Source organism: Nothobranchius furzeri, chromosome 3 (assembly GCF_043380555.1).
Source record: "Nothobranchius furzeri strain GRZ-AD chromosome 3, NfurGRZ-RIMD1, whole genome shotgun sequence".
Classification (NCBI taxonomy): Eukaryota; Metazoa; Chordata; class Actinopteri; order Cyprinodontiformes; family Nothobranchiidae; genus Nothobranchius; species Nothobranchius furzeri.
In genome coordinates, this window is record NC_091743.1 from 65,474,202 (window position 1) to 65,495,523 (window position 21,322).

The 21,322-nt window shown below is 37.8% G+C and overlaps 1 protein-coding gene across 1 annotated transcript; it reads right to left on the bottom strand.

Annotated features, from left to right (window-relative positions):
• Positions 1-3,049: 3,049 nt before the first annotated feature.
• On the bottom strand, positions 3,050-21,095 carry camkva (CaM kinase-like vesicle-associated a). The gene is made up of 11 exons (XM_015958925.3): positions 20,956-21,095; positions 7,780-7,920; positions 7,550-7,681; positions 6,980-7,054; positions 6,758-6,896; positions 5,112-5,232; positions 4,807-4,882; positions 4,589-4,722; positions 4,426-4,504; positions 4,229-4,316; positions 3,050-3,505 (listed from the first exon to the last, which is right to left on the bottom strand). The coding sequence occupies exons 2-11, from the start codon at positions 7,872-7,874 to the stop codon at positions 3,173-3,175; spliced, it is 1,272 nt and encodes a 423-aa protein (XP_015814411.1). The 5' UTR covers positions 7,875-7,920; positions 20,956-21,095; the 3' UTR covers positions 3,050-3,172.
• Between the last annotated feature and the right edge of the window lie 227 nt (positions 21,096-21,322).

Here is a 21,322-nt window from a genome sequence, read left to right on the forward strand (position 1 = left end):
TCTCTCTTAGAGATAGGGTGAGAAGCTCGGTCATTCGGGAGGAGCTCGGAGTAGACCCACTGCTCCTCCACATCGAGAGGAGCCAGTTGAGGTGGCTCGTGCATCTGGTCAGGATGCCTCCTGGACGCCTCCCTGGTGAGGTTTTCCTGGCACGTCCAACTGGATACCTAAAGGTAGACCCAGGACACGGTGGAGGGACTTTGTCTCTCACCTGGCCAGGGAACGCCTTGGGATTCCCCCAGAGGAGCTGGCCCAAGTGGCTGGGGAGAGGGAAGTCTGGGCCTCTCACCGTAGGTTACTGCCCCCGCGACCCGACTCCGGATAAGCAGATGAAACTGGATGGATGGATGGATGGATGGATGGATGGATGGAAGGATCCGTTTATCCATTTTCTCTTTCACCTTCTTGGATCTCAGGGAGCTTCTGCCCATCTCCAGAAGTCAGATGGTGAGAGGTCAAGTAACCCTCATCAGTCTATATAATAATAAACCATGCTGTTTATGTATCCAGCCAGAATCTTGTGAAAGCATTTCAAAAGATTATGAAAAGTCTTTTATTTATTTATTTTTTTGTGATTAATTAATTCAAAGCTATATGTGTGGATCAAAACAATCATGTCATCCAAACTAAATTCATCTCATGGTTAAAACATGCAAGCTGAATAAAGTAAGTAGACCATTGTGGAGCAGTGTTTGTAACATTACATTTCTGGTTGAGCTGAATTACACAAACCAGTGATCATACAATACTGGTGTCGCTCATCATCCCGGACTGAATGGACTGAAATGTTGTCTTCCTGCACATTTATAAACACAATTTCCTGTCTTAATGTGGATTATTTTCACTTAGCAATCAAATCAAATCAAATCAAAGATACTTTATTAATCCCAGAGGGAAATTAGAGTTTCAGTACACACAATTCAGAGATCAGACATATTTGGGCAAAACACATGACAATAATTGGTGACTGTAGTCATTCGCAACCATGAGTCGCGCTACCTTAATAGAGATAAGAGGGGTTTACATGAGGGTTGGTTCAGGTGGAGGGGAAAAAAGGCATTTTAGAGCTAGCTCAAAAATGCAACAGACTTCAGACATTACACAAACATGAGACTCCAATAGGAAGGGGGATCCTGTTTCCCCCAGCGAGAGCAGCCATCTACAGCGCTCATCTACTGTACAGTCACGGGTGGGAGGGAGATCTTGGGAGAAGCAAAGAGTACATTGACTCCTACAGATTGATGCCATTGCGTCAGATTCAGATAACAAGAATTTGTTTGGGTCAGGCTGAGATAATTTTCCTCTCTGCCTTCAGTCTTTAAACTGATAATTTCCAGTCCTTCAGTGAAGCCAATTTTGGGTTTTAAGCTTGTCCATACCGTCCGGTGACTCTCTCCGAGATGACATTCAGTTTGCACACTAATACCGGTATCGCAGCTAGAACATTGTCCAGCTTACGATTCACCTAAAAGTAACGTCCCAGTCTGAGAAGTCTCCGCATGGACGGTGCTTTCCGTTGGTGCGGGTCGCCATCCAATCGCTCCCGTCTTCCCAGATTTCAAGAAAACCAGATATCCTCCCACTCCAATCAGGAGAAATCCAGTAATCATCAGGCCGAATATCCACACATCTTCGATATCCTCAATGGACAACTGGCAGAGGCATATGATCTTCCACCTTCCAGGAATCCAACATATATCCCACCAGGTGTGTCCCCTGTGGACATGTGGGAGCCCCCTGCTCCGTTCTCATTGTTGAAAAAAATCTTATCAATCGCATTGAATGACCAGTTTATCAAATCTATGGTTAGTAAAAATGGAGTTTTTCAGAAGAAATGCAGAGAAGCGCTCTGTGGGCAGACAGGACAAAGAGCCTTGGGAAAAAAAATATAAGGGAGCGAAAGAGAGAAGCATCTGTACTCCTCGAGTGCCTTGAAAAGTGGAATTTTTTTGCTTTTTATTATGATTTTAGTCACACTACTACTAAACCAAACTACTTACTGATGTTTTGTTCTATCACATGCATTACGACAACCTAAATATTTATAAATTCACTTAAATGTATTGCTTTGTCTTTTCTTTTTTAGAAAAACTAACTTGAGTGTGTTTTGCATCGACAAAGGAAAAAAAACGTGATCATGATATTGCTTGTTTTATTCATTCACAAGCAACATAGTGACCTTTCTGCTCAGCTAAATGTTGCTAAATACACAAACAATAAAAAATACACAAGTACACACACAATGTAAATATACATGATCGTACAGTGTATAGACTACAATAAACTCTTCATTTATTAATTACAGGCTACGACACAGCAACAGCTAAAACGTCACAGCACACAGAACATTCAAAATGTTTGTTTTAAATGAAGTCAGAAAGAAGACAGAAATACAAGAATCAATACATCAACTGAAGACCTAAAATTTAATAAGAAAAAACAGCTAAAATTCTTAAGAAAGCTTTTGAAATTAAGTCTAGAAACATGGCTGCAACAAATGTTAAGGCACTTTAACTTAAAAATGGCTTTCTTGTTGTCTTAAAATTCTAAGTTGACTAAAGTCATAAACACAGCTCCAAACTTACAGTGTTACATTAAATATCTCACTTATAAATATTTCTTTAAAAACTTGTCGTCAAATCAAAAAATATGCACCAAGCAAGACTGTCCTTATGTATAATTCATTCTTGAGCAAAGATTTAACTCAAATATGCTCAAAACACTATAAATTGATGCATATATACTGTATGTTTAAGATAAACAATAATTTGATCAAATTACATATTTTTCCAACTCGTAATTTTAAGTCACAAGAGATAAAATCAAATTTCTAAACTCTAAAGCTAAAAAGTAGCAATTTTTTGAGAAAAATACATGTATATACAGTGAGGGGATGAATGGAAAAGATTTGTTTCAATAAATTACACCATGAGCAATAAAATATTAATGTAAAGTTTTCATGGAATAGGAAACCCACAAAAAAGCTACTTTACAACGAGAGAGAGAGAGAGAGAGAGAGAGAGAGAGAGAGAGAGAGAGAGAGAGAGAGAGAGAGAGAGAGAGAGAGAGAGAGAGAGAGAGAGAGAGAGAGAGAAATCATGATGCCAAATTTAATCGCTGTACATGTGCTTGTTGGTTCTCATGGGTCCTGTTTGTGCTTTTTCATCAATGCTTATTCTTCTTTACTTTGTGGCAACATTTGTGGGGTATCTCCGTTGCACCGTGCCTGCTGCTGCTGCTGCTGCTGCTGCTGGTCATCCTGTGGGACAGCAGCTTGCAGAGATGGTGCAGGGGTGGCTGCAGTCTGTGTGTCAGAAGCCTTTTCTTTCAGAGCAGCAGCTTTTAAGGCTGCAGCCAAACTGCTGCCTCCACCAGCAGGAGGAGCAGGAGCTCCTCCAGGTGTGTCGGGGTCACCTGCAGCCCCTGCAGAGGCACCAGCAGCTCCCGGTTCACCCTGATCAGATGCTCGAAGCCTTTTCATCAGGGTAGTCACTCTTACAGCTTTCTGTGGGTAACATATAACATATTTTTTATTCGTCAAAAGGAACAATTTATGACTTTTTTTCTTGAAGTTATAGTTTTACTTTCTATACATAACATGTTCATGACCTTTGCACAAAATCCCTCTCACATAAAGCAAGTTCAGCAGTTTTCTTCTTGAGAGTTTTAGTACCTTCCATAATGAGCTGTTTCAGGACTCACTTTAAGAAAATAAACTAGAATAGGCCATGCACACCCACCCCCCACTCAGGCTGCTATAAGCTCAGGAGCTCCAATATGCAGAAGGGGTTTAAAGCAGAGCCCCCTGCTCCTCCAGCAGCTCTCTCTTGCACGTGAGATGTGGTTCTATTTTAATTTTCCCATTTGTGACATTACACACAGGAATTTTTTGAAACATCTTGTTTTGGGCACATAAATCCCATACACTGAAAGAAAAAAAAAGGATGAATGGGCTTTTTCCACACTTGGAGTGTTTATAGAGGTGGTAGAGACCTACATGGTAGCACAAAAGGATGCAAAAGGTGTATTTAGCATAATATTATGTCCCCTTTAAACTTTATAAATGAGTACTTTCAGTAAAAACATGGGAAGCATTTTCAGAGACTTTATCAAATAATTGCTTTAATAACAGCAATCAACATGATGCTAATCTCAGATTTTTTAGTTGATAGAATTGTTGAATAATAAAGAATATTATACAGTTTTATGAGTATGTCAGAAGTTGTACCTTCCATTTGGCTTTTGCAAAGTTCTTTTCAATTTGTGCACAAACGCCATCTTTGATATTCTTGTCTGAGGCGGCGTTTCCAGAAATCCTAAAATAAAATGAACAAATTAATGAGTTTCTTCTTAGCTTGCAGTCAGCAAAATTATCTACTCAAACTTTCTTAGAGCAGACATTTATTATTTAGTTATTTATTTTACCATTCATGGGCAATAGCTTCCTGTGCGGTCAAACGCTGGTCTTGGTCAACATCCATCAACGATGCCACTAAGTTCTTGGCTTTAAAATAGGTTAAAATAAAATGTAATATTGATTAATTTATGATGCATGAACGTTCACCTATAACCAGTGAACATCACTTACCAGAGTCTGAAATATCATCCCAGTATGGGGAGTCAAACTCATAGTCACCAGACAAAATCTTCAGAAACAAATTTTTATCACGATCCGACTCGTCTTCATCAGAGTCATCGTAGAAAGGAGGATTCCCGGATAAACTATCAGGAAAATGACATAACAATTTTTAGGGAAAACACAAAGTGACATTCATTGGTTAAATTAATATATCAGCGAGTTCTTACAGTATGTACATGATGACGCCAATTGCCCAACAGTCCACAGGTCGTCCATATCTCTGCCTTCCCACCATTTCAGGAGCTACAAAGCAAAGAGCATATTTCACTAAATAAGTATTATTGTTTTTAAATTCAGTTCAGTTGAAATTCAAAGCTTTATTCACAAAGCACCTTCCGCGAGTCAGGGAGCCCAACACAGTACATAACAAATGTAAATCACAATGAATAAATAAATAATATTGTTAAAGATACAATATACAACTAGTAAAATGGTTAAAGAAATGTATCAACGGACTGAGAAAGTCACTCACCAAGGTATTCTGGAGTCCCACACGGGTCCCTGATGAGCCCGTTTTCCAGCTTTGCCAGCTGAAAGTCACTGATAACAATTTTGGAGTTCTTCAAACGATTATAGTACACCAAGTTCTCCAGCTGCATGTAATATAGAAATACCAGTTAGTCTAAAGTAGAGATGTAAGAAAATATCAATATGTTGAAATATTGCTATGTTTTGCGTTATAATACTGAATCCATAATATGGACGATTTAATTGAGAATTTACATGCAAACATTTACAGTATGTTTATTTTTTGTTTGTTTGATGCAATTCAAGCTCCGACTGCTAGGTGGCAGCAGTTTTTGCCACCTTCTTTCTGATGGAGTAAGTAACACTGTATTTATCTTGGAAGCATCTGTCCTGTAGAAATCTAAACCATTGGTTGCCGAAACAAAATGATTTAGCTCTAAATGTCAGTCTAACCACACGCCATAGGAACCTCCGCAGCCGCAGCCAGTCTGGTGGCTGGCCAATCACAGTGCTCTTTGAGTTTGGTGTGCCAGTCACAGCACTCTATTGGGTTGGTGGGTTTCAAACAGCTTTGGCATCAGCTTTGGACCATTTAGACTTGGGTTTGTCTTTGAGTCAACAGCAGATAGACGTAATTCAGTCCTTTATTTAGAAAACTATGTATTTGTGTCTCCTTCGACAGTATACGGTGGACTACCCCGTTGGCTGACATCCGTAGCGGTGACTATGTCACGTTTGTTGTAGTGCAATAGCATGCAGAGAGAGTTAGATTCCGCCCCACAACTGAGAGCAGTCAATGGGCCGTGGCCAGACTATATATCCACAGATATAGGATGGCTGCCCAGGCTATTTGGCCTGAACTTTCCAATCAAATTCTATCTTAAAGGTTGAAAATTGTCATTTGGCTTTTAGTACCGTATTGTTTTGCCTGTATAGTGATACAGAGGCAGAGAATGCTGCTGTTGTATCTGCTGGTGGTGGTCAGAGAGAGCCGGTGTTCAGCAGGCCTCACCTCTGTCAGTGTTGAATGTGTGTGAATAGGTGGGTGACTGTGTTGTGAACCACCTTGGGGGCTTGTAGAACCCTAGGAAGGTGCTATAGAAATACAGGCCATCTGCCTTAAATATTATATCGGCAGATTCTTTCCAAAATACACCCTTAGTATAAACTATTTACAATCATTTAAATCCCATAGCTTTTATTTCTGTGTTTGTTACAAAACCAAAAGTTGTTTTGCACATCTATACCCTGATTCAGTTGTACATAAAGCACAAAGTCAAAGATGCAGAAAGAAATGTTTATTTTTAATTAAATTCAGTTTATTTATAAAGCGCCAAATCATGACAAGAGTCGTCTCAAGGCACTTCACTAAGTGAACAATCCAATTGAGTTCAGTTCATTATGCCAGTTAATTAAAAGGTTCCTATATAAGGAACCCAGCTGATTGCACGGAGTCATTTTATAACGTGAAGACTTACTCCTGCAACAATTTAGTGATTAGATGAGCCAAATCCTTTTCAACACAATGCGTGTTAAATAGGAAGTGAATGTAAAATACCATGGAGGTATTTCCTTCTGCTGCTTGGACTTCTTCCCCTTCATTTGATGAAATTCTTTTGTTTTCCACTAGGTGTCAACAGCACAACATACCTTAAGGTTTCTGTGGACGATTTTCTGAGAGTGCAGGTAAGCTACAGCCTCCAGTACCTGCCTCATGACATTGCTGGTGTCCCTCTCAGAGTAGTAGCCTTGATCCAAGATCCAGTCAAAGACCTCCCTTCCTGTCGCTCTGACAAAATGAGACATTCACACACATCTGTTATGATCTGTTGATGACAAACCATAGCCAAACCAAGCCTCGGCAGCACTCACAGCTCCAGGAAGATGAAGTACTCTTTCTTAGTTTCAAATGCATCAACAAGCTGGAGGATGTTGTGATGTTTTACCCTTTAAACAGACAGATGCATTAGTAGCAGTACATGGTGAGAGATGTAGGAATGAGGCAACAGCACTAACACAAATCCAGATGCAGCTATCCAGCTGATTTATTACTCTTTAGTGCAACCTTAGGTGACTCTACATGGATTTTAGCTGCAGGTTTCTTGATCAAATATGTTTTTACTGCAAGGAAATCAGTGCAATAGTGAAGTAAGTGACTTCAGAATCAAAATAAAAAAATAAAATTCTAAAGAAGCGTGAAACAGAAAGGTGTGAAATTATTTTTTCTTATGAAAAAGCAAAGTCAGGATTATGAAAACAAAAGAGGACAGAAACAAATCCCTCCTGTCTCATCAGATCAGATGTGTGTAAATGTCCACTTTATTACCATCCATTTTTATTTTTTTCAACACAGCTTGCCTTTATTTTCTTTCACAGCTCGCTTGTCACCACGTCCTTCTCCACACAAGAACAGCGCTCCAAGGAGCTGAACATTTTACTCACATCTTTAAGATCATTATCTCATTCTTGGCAGCTTTCCTCACTTTCCTCCCGTCCTTTTTGTGGAACTTTTTACATGTGTACATTTTCAAGGTGTTCCTGTCCTTCGCCCGAAATATCTCACAGAACTCCTCTCTGTGGGGCAAAACACAAATGAGAGGAAATGTTTGTTGTTTTGTTTTTGTTTTGCATTAAATTCAACCAGAGTTGCTAGTCAGAACGGGTGCACTCACGATTTAACGACTTGTCCGAGGTCATACTTGTCAGTCACCTCAGAGGGACTGTTGTAATCCTTCTTCTCCCCGAGTGTGAGACAACCAAATGGCATGGCAGCTTGTGCCCTGTAGCCAGGGAGTGTCCTGCCACAGCACGACCTGTCCACAACAATAACGTCCACAGAGAAAATTCACTTTAAAGGTGCAGTGTGAAAGAATAAAGTGAAATGACATCCTGTGGTCAAATTTGGTTACTGCAATCTCTCTCTATCGCTGTTGGCAGTTACAGATCAGCACCAGAATATTCTAGATGACAAGCAAAGACGAATCATGCACAGAAAGCTGATAAATAGATAAATACGTTGTCATAGCTGGTGGTGGCACTCTTGGGTGTTTTATGGTAGGGAGCACTTACTACACTTATTATGGTAATGTTTCTGGCATAGAGGAAGTGTTTTTTCCATCTGGCTGGTAGCTTTCTGTTATTGAAATGAACGACTCCTTTAAGAAAGTAAAATGCCACAATTGACTAATTTTTCACTTCATACATATATTTCACTGTTATTTCGAGTTTTTGGTAATTGAAAAAATAGCTTAAGATATTTGCTTTTAATTCACTGTGAGCATTGTTAGCTTGGCCTATTCATCTTTAACTGATATTAGGTATTAAAACAAAATTATGCCGTGACCTCTTAGGGGTAAGAAATAACTTTTGGGTCATGTGTGTTACTGAATTTGGTTAAACAATTCTGGAGATTGATGTCGGCTGTAGTTGAATTACAAATGTCGGTGCTGCAGCATTAGCTCGCAGGAGACATGAGAACCGCCCATGGTAAGCAGTAACTACCTTATTTTTTCTTTTATTTTGAAAGGAGAAAAACTGACAGTCACCACAGCCGGATGAAATATGTTTCAGAATAACCTTTCTTCCAACATAATTGAGACATTAGACTGTTTTGTGATTATGTCACAGAAGAATTCTTTCTTTGTTCTTACACAATGCTCCTTTAACTAACAACATGGTAAAGAACCTACAGTGGTCTGATTTTTTAAATAAGACAACAGGAAAAATAGACTCCTGTTTCAGTGACTCATTGGCGCCTCTTGTAATTTTTCATTGGGGGGCCAGACAGGGCCAATGAGAATTTAGAAGTGGCAAACAAATGGGGTTGGTTGTAACTCTGTGATAGTTTAACCTGTAGCTTTCATTGGTCCTCCATTCTTTATTGTTACAAAACAATAGATCTATGCATCCAACATATTTACCTCAAATTTGATAAACATAAACATTATAAAAGACAAAATTCCCAAGAATATTTTCAGTAGTTTTTAAATGTATTTTTAAAATAATTTTAAAAGTTTAATTTACCTATTGCTGTTCCAACAAAAATAACTACAGATTTTACAAATTATACTTTTTTAAATAGTGAGCTTCTGTGACATTAATATAAATTTGAAAAGTGGTTTTAAAAATAAAGTAATTTTTTTAAATACATTTATTTATTGGCTTTAACATTTATGTTTTGATGAAAGAAGAGGGATTGGTAGCTTGTGTGAATCTGAATGTGATTTATTAGAATAGAATAGAATAGAATAGAAGAAGAGGAAAAGGTACAAATGACGAGGTGCTACACAAGGACTAAATAATTAAAAATGATTAAGTGATATCATAACAATGGGAAAACTAAAACTTGTGGTTAAAGATGTGAGGAGAATAGAATAGAAAATCCCTTTATTGTCCCTTAGTGGGGACATTTTGGTGCAACAGCAGAAAAAGCAGTCCAGCAGGATAGAAAAAGAATAAACAAAAAAGAAAAAAATATGCACTGTAAACAGTAAACATTAATGTAAAAAAAATAAATATAAAAACATGGGGGTATGTGGGGGGTGGCCAACAAATTTCCAGGGGGGACCATGGCCCCACCTTGAGCACGCCTCTGCATTCACTGCTTCAGCAACAGAAATAAAAGACACTGTTATTGAGTGATGCACTAAACACAAAATGAATGCAGTAAATTCATGCACTTGCATTTGGAATCATGATTAAATCCTCCTCCGAAAATTTTTTCTGGGATATGTCTGAAAATACTGCAGGTGAGAGTAACTGTAAATTATTTTGCATTATCACAAGAGCAACTATACATAAAAATGATTTATTTTAATAATGTAACTGTCTGCAGTGAACTTGGTAAGCTTGTTTCTCTGCAGTGACTCAACATGGTACTGCAGCAGCAACAGCAGCAGCTGCTGAAACATTCATTGTCTCCGTTCTACAGTAAAGACGGTACAAATGAACCTGAAATAAAACTAACTCCTATTTATTTTTTTAAAGATTCATGAAAGATTCACTGAAGTTTTTAAAAAAGCTTTTAACTTGGGAGTCATGAGGGGGAAAAGTGTCCGAGTTTAGGGTTTTAGATTCAAACAGTAAGTTAGTAAAATGATGAGAATTATATTCACTCAGGTACATTTATTTGCTAAATTGGAGGGAAACATTAAAGAAGGCAATACAATTATAGAGATCACATGTAGATCACACATTAGAGTACTTGATTTGTTGCACGTTAGCAAGTTTTAATGCAAAAATATGATTCACATATTAAAAAATAAAGTGAAAGCCAACATGGGCAGAAAATCATCATCGTTGCAGTAGTGACAACATAATATCCATGATGATGTAACATCTGAAGTTAGTGGGACATATTTAAAATGGACAACACATATCCATCCACATCTCATTCACAGATGCTGGCCTGTTGTAAATTTAGAACTAAGTCTTCTCACTCAGGAAAACAATTACTTCAGTTTTAGAGTCGTTCAGATGGAGGACGTTTTCAGCCAGCCAGTCTTTGATGTCATAAAGACAATCGAGATGAAGTTTAGAAGAGTCAGTGGGCTTGAGAGAGAAGTAAATTTGCCAGTTGCTCGCAAATAAGTGACAGGAAACTGCATGCCGTCTAAAAATGGCTCCAATGGGCAGAATGTTTAGGGAGAACAGTGACAATCCAAGGGTGGAACCTTGAGGGACCCCCCAGGGAAGGTTATGCTATGTGAGAATGATAAGTGGCATGAAAAAAAGCCTTTTAAGCTCATTTGTTTGTCAAATTAGCAACTGTAGCTTTAAGCCGTGGACATAGTTTTTTTTTTTTGGGGGGGGGGGGGGGGGCATGCCCCCCTACTTTTTCCAAAGTCTATTTTTGTCTCCTGAACTTTTTACCATCCCAAAACAATATTGCGCTATATAAATAGACACTGGTTGAGCACTGAGACCAAGCAAAATACATCCACTTGTATTGCAGCCTGTTTCCCATTAATAAAAAAATACAATGAATTAGGCTTACTCTCCAGGGGGAAAAATATAGACTGTTGAATACTCCTTTTCTTCAAAAGGCTTGTTTGTTGTAACAAATGAAAATATTAAATAGCATTTTTCCAGCTATTTTTTTATTTGCCAGTTTCACAACCTGCAGCAACAAAATCTTGAAAACTTTCCTTCATATGATGACCAAACACTGGGAATGATTCAAGAATAAGAAACATTACTTAGGAAATTAATTTACAAGGCGGCCTCTTTTTATCGTGCTGACAATTCAGATCTGAAAAACAACAAACACCAACTGCAAATCACTTGAGTTGCTGCAGCCGCACTGCAGATTACTACAAAGGTCAACAACAAACAGTGAAATGTTACTGCTGACATAGATTACTTGTATGGAAAACAGACTCATTTTTTTGGCAAGCCTTACAACGGAAACAGCAGCCAGTGCAGAAGAGTGGGTGTACAGATTCTGACTGTCTACAGCCTGAGTCAAGACCAGAGGCTGAGATTTCTCACAGCGATTTGCATCTAGGGGCAGTTTACAAAAACATGAGTGAAAATAGAAACGTAAGAAAGAACTTAAAAATAATGTCTGGTCTAAAATTTAGTGGTTTTATGCATTTAAGGACAGACGCTGGAAGTCAAGATGTGACCAATTTCATTTAGTTTTGACATTTTTTGGTTGAAACAATTTAATTACATCTTTCTAATGTAACTAGATACCATCATTAATGCAAAACATTAATAGCAATATTAATTTTAATTTTAAACAATGTTATATTCCAACAAATTCTGAGAGCACATTTGGAGTAAAATTTATTATACTGGTAATGCTTATTTGCACCTTTATTAAAGGTGTGGATCACTTGATAAATCAATACATTTGCAGGGGTCTCTAATAGGAATGAATGCTTTGTAAGTCATACTCAGGGTTGGGGGTGTGGAAAATACTGAATAAGTCTGATAAAAAAGACAAAAGTCCAGAGCCTCAACAGTTTAATATTTTGATGAAAATTTTTGAAAAGGACGTGATGTTGTTTCTGCCCTGAAGAGAGGAGCTCTCAGACATCCATCAGACGAGATGATGGGTAACATTCTTCAAACTCAGCCAGCTCTTCGAGTGTTTCCAGATTTTCATAAAGATATTTTATAAACGTACTGTATTCAAAATTCTACTAATGTAGTAAAAACATATGGAACTGATCCTTTTTTCAGAAATGTTTAAGCAAATTGAGCTAAATCAACATGTCATAACAGTGATTCTTTTGAAAGAAGCACAAAAAATCAGCCTAAAAACATTTTGAGTTTAGAATATTAAGCAAACCGTGTTTCAGATTTTGCATAATGGCCTCTTTTATTCCTCACTTGATCATCGTGTCACCAAACGGCTCCATCAGAGACTTAAACACATACAGGTGAGTTAAGGGATCGTAGTGATCATCAGCTCACAGTGGATCACGCATCTCCATGGAGCACTGACCCACAGCAACAACAAAGCAGAACGTAAAAGTCTTCAAAAGTCATTTTGTTCTTCACTAAAGGGAAAGAATTACAATTTTTAAATTGTTGATTTTGTTCATCTCCACGTAAAAAATACAATAATATATTTGTTTAACTTGCCCAGATAGGAGTTGATGAAGGTGAAGTATTTTTTTTTTGTTTGTTTTTGCTCAAAAAATTAGAATATGGTGCAAATGTCCATTTATTTCAGTAATTCAGCTTCAGGGAGACCATCTAAAGCAATGGTTCTCAATCCTGGACCTGGAGGACCGGTATCCAGCATGTTATAATTTTAAACCTGCTTCAACTCACCTGATTTCAATCAACAGGTGATCCACGGGCTTCTGTAAGCCTGATGAGCTGCTGCACAGGTGATTCATCCACTTAATCAAGCGTGCTGAAGCAGAGAAACAACAAAAACATGCTGGATACCAGGCCCTCCAGGACCAGGCCCTCTCACTGTTCTAAAGGCTCAGCAACCCTTTACAGATGTTTTGGATTCATCAGCTGATCAGAGTGTGACACTTTCAGTCTAGAATATTTAACCTTTTCACAATATTCTAATTGTCTGAGATATGGAATGTGGGGATTTCATTAGCTGTAAGCCATAATCATCACAATTATAACAAATAAAGGCTTGATATATCTGACTTTGCATGTAATGAGTCTGTGTCATAGTTTCACCTTTTAAGTAGATTTAGTGAAACAAAAGGAACTTTTGCACCATCATCTAATTTTTTAAGTTTCACCTCTGTATCCCCCATTAAATGAGTCAGTTTACAATGAATTTTATAATTTTTCTAAATCGATACAGTTTCTAAAAACAATATTTAATGTTTCAGTGGAAAACGATTGTATTTTTCTATAGATGGTGTCATGAGTTAAACAGCATTTTTCCACAGATAAGAGGAGCTTGAGTTTTGCTGAATCAGACGTATTTTATCTTCGTCCTCATGACAGATCTGAATGATACGCTCCTCTAATGGAAATGTTAGATGTTTTAAATCAATCTGCAAAAACTAAATAATGACTTTAAGAATAAAACTGTTTTAAGATTATATTATTAATATTATTACAGGAGGCGCTTTGGCCAAACTAGTCATTTTACAGAAACAGAGAAACGTTTGACAGCATTGAAACACGCTCTGAGTTTTTCATCAGCTGCAGTCAAACAAATCATGAAAAGAGGAAATGACTGGGAAATAAACTGTGTTAAAAGAAATTAAGTAGTAAAAGCTGATGTCACTGAACAGCAACAGTTTAGCATAAGGTTTTTTGCTTTGTTATTTTTTATTTTTCTACTCTTATAGTTTTCAAACAACATGTAACCACTATTTGGAAAGAAAAACAGGTGATTCATGATGATTTATGGAAATATTCTCTTGCTAATCACAAATCTAATATGCAAAGATATATGCTTCTTCTGCTGGATAAAAAAGGTAGATAAAACAGTTGTTAGGAATTGGCCTAAAAAAATCTAAATTGGAAATGTTCACACATTTTTACACTGATGAGTATTTTGACTTTTGTTTTATTGAATTTTCATTTTATAATATTATTAATATTATTAAGCACTCTATGAATAATTTTGAGGTTATGTGCTCAGTGCTTGTTGGAGGGAGGGTGTGGCCTATTAACACCTTCTGTAAAGGTGCGTAATAAGCTGGTTCAGTTTTTTCAGATTAAATATATCACAAAATGTTCATATTTATGAAATCTTTTAAAATAAATCTGAGTTGAATGACTGAGTTGTGACCCTTAAATAAGCAACAATTTGCTTGAAAGAAAAAAGTGTGTGATGACAAAATTGCAAATAAAATAAATAATGATACTTTGATACTTTGTCGCAAGCAAGGTCCTAAACTAATAGTAAGGGGGGCTGTGCTCCGCCATTCTCTGTTTTTCATATTTCAGTGAGTAATTATAAAAATACCACTTAACTTACTGGTACTATAGATACAAAGCTTTTCAATTAGTTTCAAAATATAACCATTTTGCCAAAAAGTGTAATCTGAGATTTATATCTCAGTGAAAACGTCTAAATATTTATCTAAGTATATCTTTGCAATTTCAGATGAATTAATTCACATGCTTTTTTTTCTATATCTCTGTTTAGACTAAATTATCACACACACTCACAAAAAACAGTACTTATTAGGGCCTGCCTTCGGGGGGGGGGGGGGGGGGGGGCACAGAGGGGGTCCGAGCTTGATGTCAGGATGGCACTGGCCCACTCTATGTCCCCTTTAAACCACCCCTGCTTTGTTGCTAAGTTGCAGCAGAAAAATTTGCACAATTGTTATGCAATTGTTGCAATTCATGTGCAGTTATGTCATACACCAAGTATATCATACTTGCAATAGAGATGTTGCACATAACAATTTGGTTTGATTCCAAATGAAGGTTTCTCACAGTTTTGAGCCCCCAACCAGTCAGCTGTAGTCACAGCTCTCTCAAATACTGGCCTAACTATAGAGCCAAGAAAACTGGGCCAAAAAATAAAAACCTGAAAACAGACTGTAAAAGTTTGCCTGAACAAACGAAACAAGCGTGACCTTTTTGCAGAGCAGATGGACGGACTCTTGGCTGATCCACTAAAGGACGAATTGAAGTCCGTTGCGGGAGCAGGGTGTATTTTTCTTTAAAGATGAGCTAGTTGGAGCTTTTTAAATTTAACATGGACTGAAAATAAACTCCTACACCTGTTTCCAGTGTCTGAAAGATATTTTAATCTTGTTGTGAAATAGAAAAAAAGCATGCAGTGGAACTATGATCTTTTAACAGAGAAAATAGGCTCTCAACGATTTATCTGCATCCCCTGACACACACACACACACACACACACACACACACACACACACACACACACACACACACACACACACACACACACACACACACACACACACACACACACACACACACACAACACACACACACACACACACACACACACACACACACACATAATATATCAGACATCATTGAACAATGGGTAACAATCAGATGTAAACAACAGAGATTCTTGTTACTTTAGCAGATTGAATTATTGACGCGTATTGAAGATTTTTTGAAGCTACCGAGAAGAGAGTAGAATTTGAAGTCCCTGACTTTGTGAAAATCTGATCTTCATTCAACAGAAATTTTATTGTCTTATCAAAATTCAGCTCAATAATGTCATCTCTTCAATGTCTAACCCTAACACTGTGAGCTGAAAGAGCTCTACTGGCCACTCAATAATGTACATGACTATCTTCTTTTTGTGTTCATACAATAAAATGACTTTCTAGTTTGTTACCTGAAATTGTTCAAACTAGCTTATCCAGCGCCCCTCTGTCCTGCTGGAGCCTGCCGTAGACTGGACGGACTCTTAAGAGTCCATTAGTGAAACAGCCACAGGTGTGTCCATCTGCTCCATCAGGGTCATCCTCATTTCTCCTTTGAAAGAAATGTGCTTGAAGCAACACAACAACCCACCTTAACCTTTCAACCTTGTTCAGGTTGTTTTGTTTCTGCCTTTTTCTTGTTCAGCCTTGTTTGATAAATCAAATCAAACTTTATTTATAACGCACTTTGCATACAGTTGTTGCAGCTCAAAGTGCCTCACAGAATAAAATGACCCCATACCCCCCCCCCCCCCCACCACCACCACCCCACACACACACACACACACACACACACACACAAATTAAGAGCTAGAGACACTGGGCTGGTTCAGAAGAGCCATAAGGCAGGAAAACATTAGTGACATGTGATCCACACAGGGATGGCACCTTTCAGAGTCAGAGGACTCAAAAGCGCTTTACACTACAGTGTATTATTCATCCATTCACACACACACATTCACATGCTGATTGTGCTCTGGGGCACACTGACAGAGGCGAGGCTGCTTTTTAAATTGAGGTTTTTCAGGTAGCTGCAGTGCTTGAAAGCTTTATAACCATTTTCCCATGAAATTTGCAGAAAGAATAATTTTCTGTGACCATCATGTGCTGTAACATTTGCCAAGTATTGATTTAATCCATCTCGAATGTACCTCAAACATTTCTGACCTTTCACCAGGTGAAATGGGTTACGCTGCATTTTGGAATGTATTTTGGTGACTTTCAATCTGGGACGTAATTTTGGGGGGGGGGACGGGTGGGACATGTCCCCCCCACTTTTTCAAAAGGCAGTTTCGGTCCCCTTCACTTTTTTCCGTCCAAAAACAATGTTACGCTCCATTAAATGGATTTGATTGAGCACTAGGACCGAAACGGAAACCGGTTTCTTATTAGACCCACCCAAAAGCTAATCTATTGGCTCTGCTGATACTTGCTAACGTATTATTGGCTGTTGCTGCTGTCACTCCAAGTAGTAAACAGAACGTGCTAACGTTGTTTTGCTAGTTTGGAGCCGCTAGGGAACACCGGTACTGAGTCACATCGTCAACTAGACGCTGTGTAATATCAGAGCTCAGCTCAGCTTCCATTACACAACATTTGAATAAGTGTTCATTTGTGAGTGTTTGGTAGTTATGCACAGCCAGGCGGCAGCATGTCAAGAAACGAAAGTGGATATAAGAGACTTCTTTCAAAGTCAAAACGTAAGTTGGAACATGTGACACCCCTGCATTAAGCTCAGACTCACCTCCTCCTTCACAAACATACTCAAAACTAACTTTTACAAACTAATCTCCTCCACATAACTGACTCCTCAGACACAATTTATTCGTATTATTATAATTATTATGTTTTTATTATTACTATTATCATCATAATTATTATTACTAGTAGTAGTAGTAGTAGAAGTGTAACTTCAAAACTTTTATCATTTAACTTTATTGTAAACTTATCTATTGCAATGCATATTTTCACATTAAAAAGCTCTGAAAAATGAACAGTATCATCGTCAACAGATTTTTTTAAGCTTAATGTCAAAGATGTACACTTTTCATTAGATTTATCTTATTTTTTCCATTTATTTTTTGTGTGTTGAAATGCAACAACTGTTTAAACACTTTTAAGGGAAAAAACATATTTAATATGTTTTTATACACTCAAATTGGTAATGAATAATTTACACATTATATTAATAATAATTGTGAATCATACTAGAACCATCCTGTAAATATTTCTGTTTGTTCCATTCCAAAATCTCCCACTGTTTATAGTTCATGCATCTTTTTTTCAGGTGACCGACAGAGATGCAGGAGGAGAGACCGGTGAAGGTACAGCAGGAGAGGCTGTAGGAGATGGAGGACGAGAGCCTGGAGGAGATGGAGCAGAGGCTGGAGGCTCACAGGTGAGGTTGAAATAATGAAGATACGATAGACATAAAATTGATCATTGTGACAAATGTTAGGGTGATGATCATGTGTAAAACATTAGTTCAGCATGTCCTCTAACACAGCAAATGAAATAACGGCCAGATCTCAGGAGGGACCGTTTATATAAATACTTTTTATACTTTTGACTAGGCCTGGGAAAGTAACAAATTTTGCTGGACGATATTTTGTCCAAAAAAATTGTTGATGATAAACAATATCATTGTCAACATTATCTAGACCAAAATAACCACTAATATAATGTTAATATATCATAATAATGCAAGTACACCCTTTAAAATGCAACAAATAAACCTTCATTTAACATTGAAATGTCCAGAACCAGAACTTCTAAATGAATAAAAATAACAAACAAAAATTTAATAAAAAAAAAGAATCTCACTCCCTGTTAGAAAATGTTGCACCAAAAACAATAAAAAAAGACCCAAAACAATAAATACAATGGCCTATCCATTGTCAACAGCCAAAACTGCACTTCAATAATGATAATAAATATTAATGATAATAGAGTTGTACATTTTTTAACTTTGATATATATATATATATATATATATATATATATATATATATTGAGGATGGAAAAATTATTGAGATGGGCATGTGACGTGTCAAAGGGTCTTTACATAACACCCCCACCCCAAATCCGCACAAGCCTGGTGTGTCCCCCCCACTTCTGAAATCAAAATTTCGTCCCTGCTTTCAATTACATTCTCTTACTGGAGAGGCTGAGAAGTGAGAACTGTTCTGTCTGAATGACGTCTGCTAAAAATACGCCGTTTGTGTTTTTATGGTGCTATTTTAGAAATTGGATTGTTGGTCAAAGCGATGTGAGACAGTGGAAGCAGGCCAGAGCTGCGGATTTGGCCACAGACAAGTCTCTTCAAAGGGAACTGCGTCTGTGACATGAGGCAGATGGTGGAGATGGTGTCAGAGCCAAATGTATAACTCTTACTGTCTTATTTAGGAATCAAATGTCCTGCTTATAGCTATGAATGAACATAAGACTGAGAATGAGATTTTTCAAGTTCAATCAATGTTTCCATCAACAAATGATTAAATAAATTGAGGCCAGTTTTTTATATAAATTTATTTTTCATTGTATCAGTAGGTTGAGCCTCTTCCTCATGCATGGTGAAAGGTTACCTGCCTATCTAAGAGGTTAACATGCAAACTCACACAAAACCTGTCATAACATCAAAGGTAACGCCTTGATTCCTCTAATACATTTTTTTCAGCTTTGAAACCCACGAAGGTGAGAAAAAGGCCTTTATCAGTCTGAATCAGTTTCCTTTTGTGCTTGTTTTTCCTCTGCATCGAGTCTACCATTCATCCCTTTCTTAAGCATCAGTGGCTCATCTGACCAGTTTCTTCTGATGTTGTTTTGTTGCCATGGTTTCCAAGTGCTACAGTATGCACCAGGGTACTGTCAGTGCAGAACAGCTCTCTGTGTTCTCGTTGGCAACACTGGCCAAGACAGCTGCCACTTCAGGAGACTGTTACAAGATGTCCAATTCAAAAAGAGACTTCAGCAGCAGCAGCAGCATCCAAACTTCACCTACATTAGTGCAGGACTGTCTCAGCGATCTGACAGCTACACGTTTAACTTAGCAACCTTTAGGTAAACGTCCAGTGACGTAAAAAAGCAACATAGTCTTCCAATCAGTGCAACACACCTTAAGTAAAAAAAAAAAAGCTCTACTTTTTAGGCTACTTTTAGTTTTAGTTTAGTTTATTTCAAACAAAGAAAACTTACATAATTTTTTTTTAAAAATACCACAAACAGAAAAAATTCATATCATCCCTTCTTCTCTGTTTGAAAAGGAGTAGGCTGAGGTGGAAACTTATATGTCCCTACCCCTTTATACAAGTAATTTTTACTTGTTCACTAAGTCTAACACAAAACCTACATTAAAACAAACAAAATGGTACAAGTCACCAAAAAAAAAAACAACAAAAACCACCAAACCATATGGGAAAAAAAAAGGAAAAAAAAAACCACTTTGGTCACAGAGTCTGATTTTTATTCTATTTTTCATGCTTAACACTCATAAATTACCATTCATTGTCTCTTGAATGCAATATTTAGACTTAAACACAAGTTACTGTTTTCCCTTGCTTTATTTCACCCATTTGTTGAATTTTTTACCAGTAAATTCTGAAAAGTTACTAGTTTATGGGTTCATGAAATTGAGGTTTGCTTTATTCCAGAGGAGTCCTTTTCACTATTGGGCTGCATGGTGGTGCAGTGGTTAGCACTGTTGCCTCGCAGCATGAAGGTTGCAGGTTTGAAACTCGGCTGCGGCCTTTCTGCGTGGAGTTGCGTGTTCTCCCCATGCATGCGTGGGGTTCCTCCGGGTACTCCGGTTTCCCCAACAGATCACAACATGCCCTATAGGTTATAAATTGTAAGTCGCTTTGGATAAAAGCATCTGCTAAATAAATAAACATAAACTATTAGATCTCCTTTAGGGAGCAAGTGTTCTGACACGCCCACTTGTTCCCCCTTCTGGGCTGTATGAAGGGACGGTTTAAGCATCCTTAGTGTAAGTGTGGAGAACTGGGTGTGAAATGATGACAAGTAATAAGAAGGCAAATGAGTGAGTGAGAAGGATGTTAACGCAAACAAAAAAAAAGGCTGTAAGTGCTACAGCATCATCAGCATGTGTTCAGCTGTGGCAAATCTTCATGAACAACTTAATTTGGTCCAGTTTTAGGAAAGAAAGTGACAGAAAAGTCATTTTAAAACCACAGCGGGCTACTTTGTGAATTAACAGATTACCTCAAAAGCTCAGGATGATTGACATCTTTGTCACATTACCTACAAACTGCAGAGACACAATCCAAATCCAACCAAAATCGGATCTCATCACAAAAGTTTTGAAACAAACAAACAAACAAACAAGCAAACAAAGGTTTATTTGATCACGTGCACCTGCGAAATCAATAAATCTCGAACTACATTATTCAGTGTCCATCATTTATTCAGCGCTTTATCTTTTAATTATTAAATTTTATTTACCGTAAACCAAATCTAAACGCGCTCACTCACCGTTAATGAAGTGAACTGCTCTGATCAGCAATCCCGCTCCTTAGATGTCGCTGATGTTTCGGGCAGCGAGCAGTCAGAGATATGTAAGATCCTGAAGCATCCCCAACAAGTCAGCTTGTTCACGGGAGCGTTATTACGTGAGTGTGATGATGGCCAGAGCGGGCTGTGATGCTGGGAGGAGGAGTTGTGTTCGGGTGTGCGCGCGCGCCGATTGCGCTGCAGCGTTGCATCAAATGTTTCATCGAGCATGATCGGTTTGATTTTTTTTACAACTTTTAATGGTGATGCTCACACTGTTCAACCAGGAGGAGTAAAAAAATAGTTAGAAAATATTTTCCTTCCTTAGAAATCCATTTTTCTGACTTAT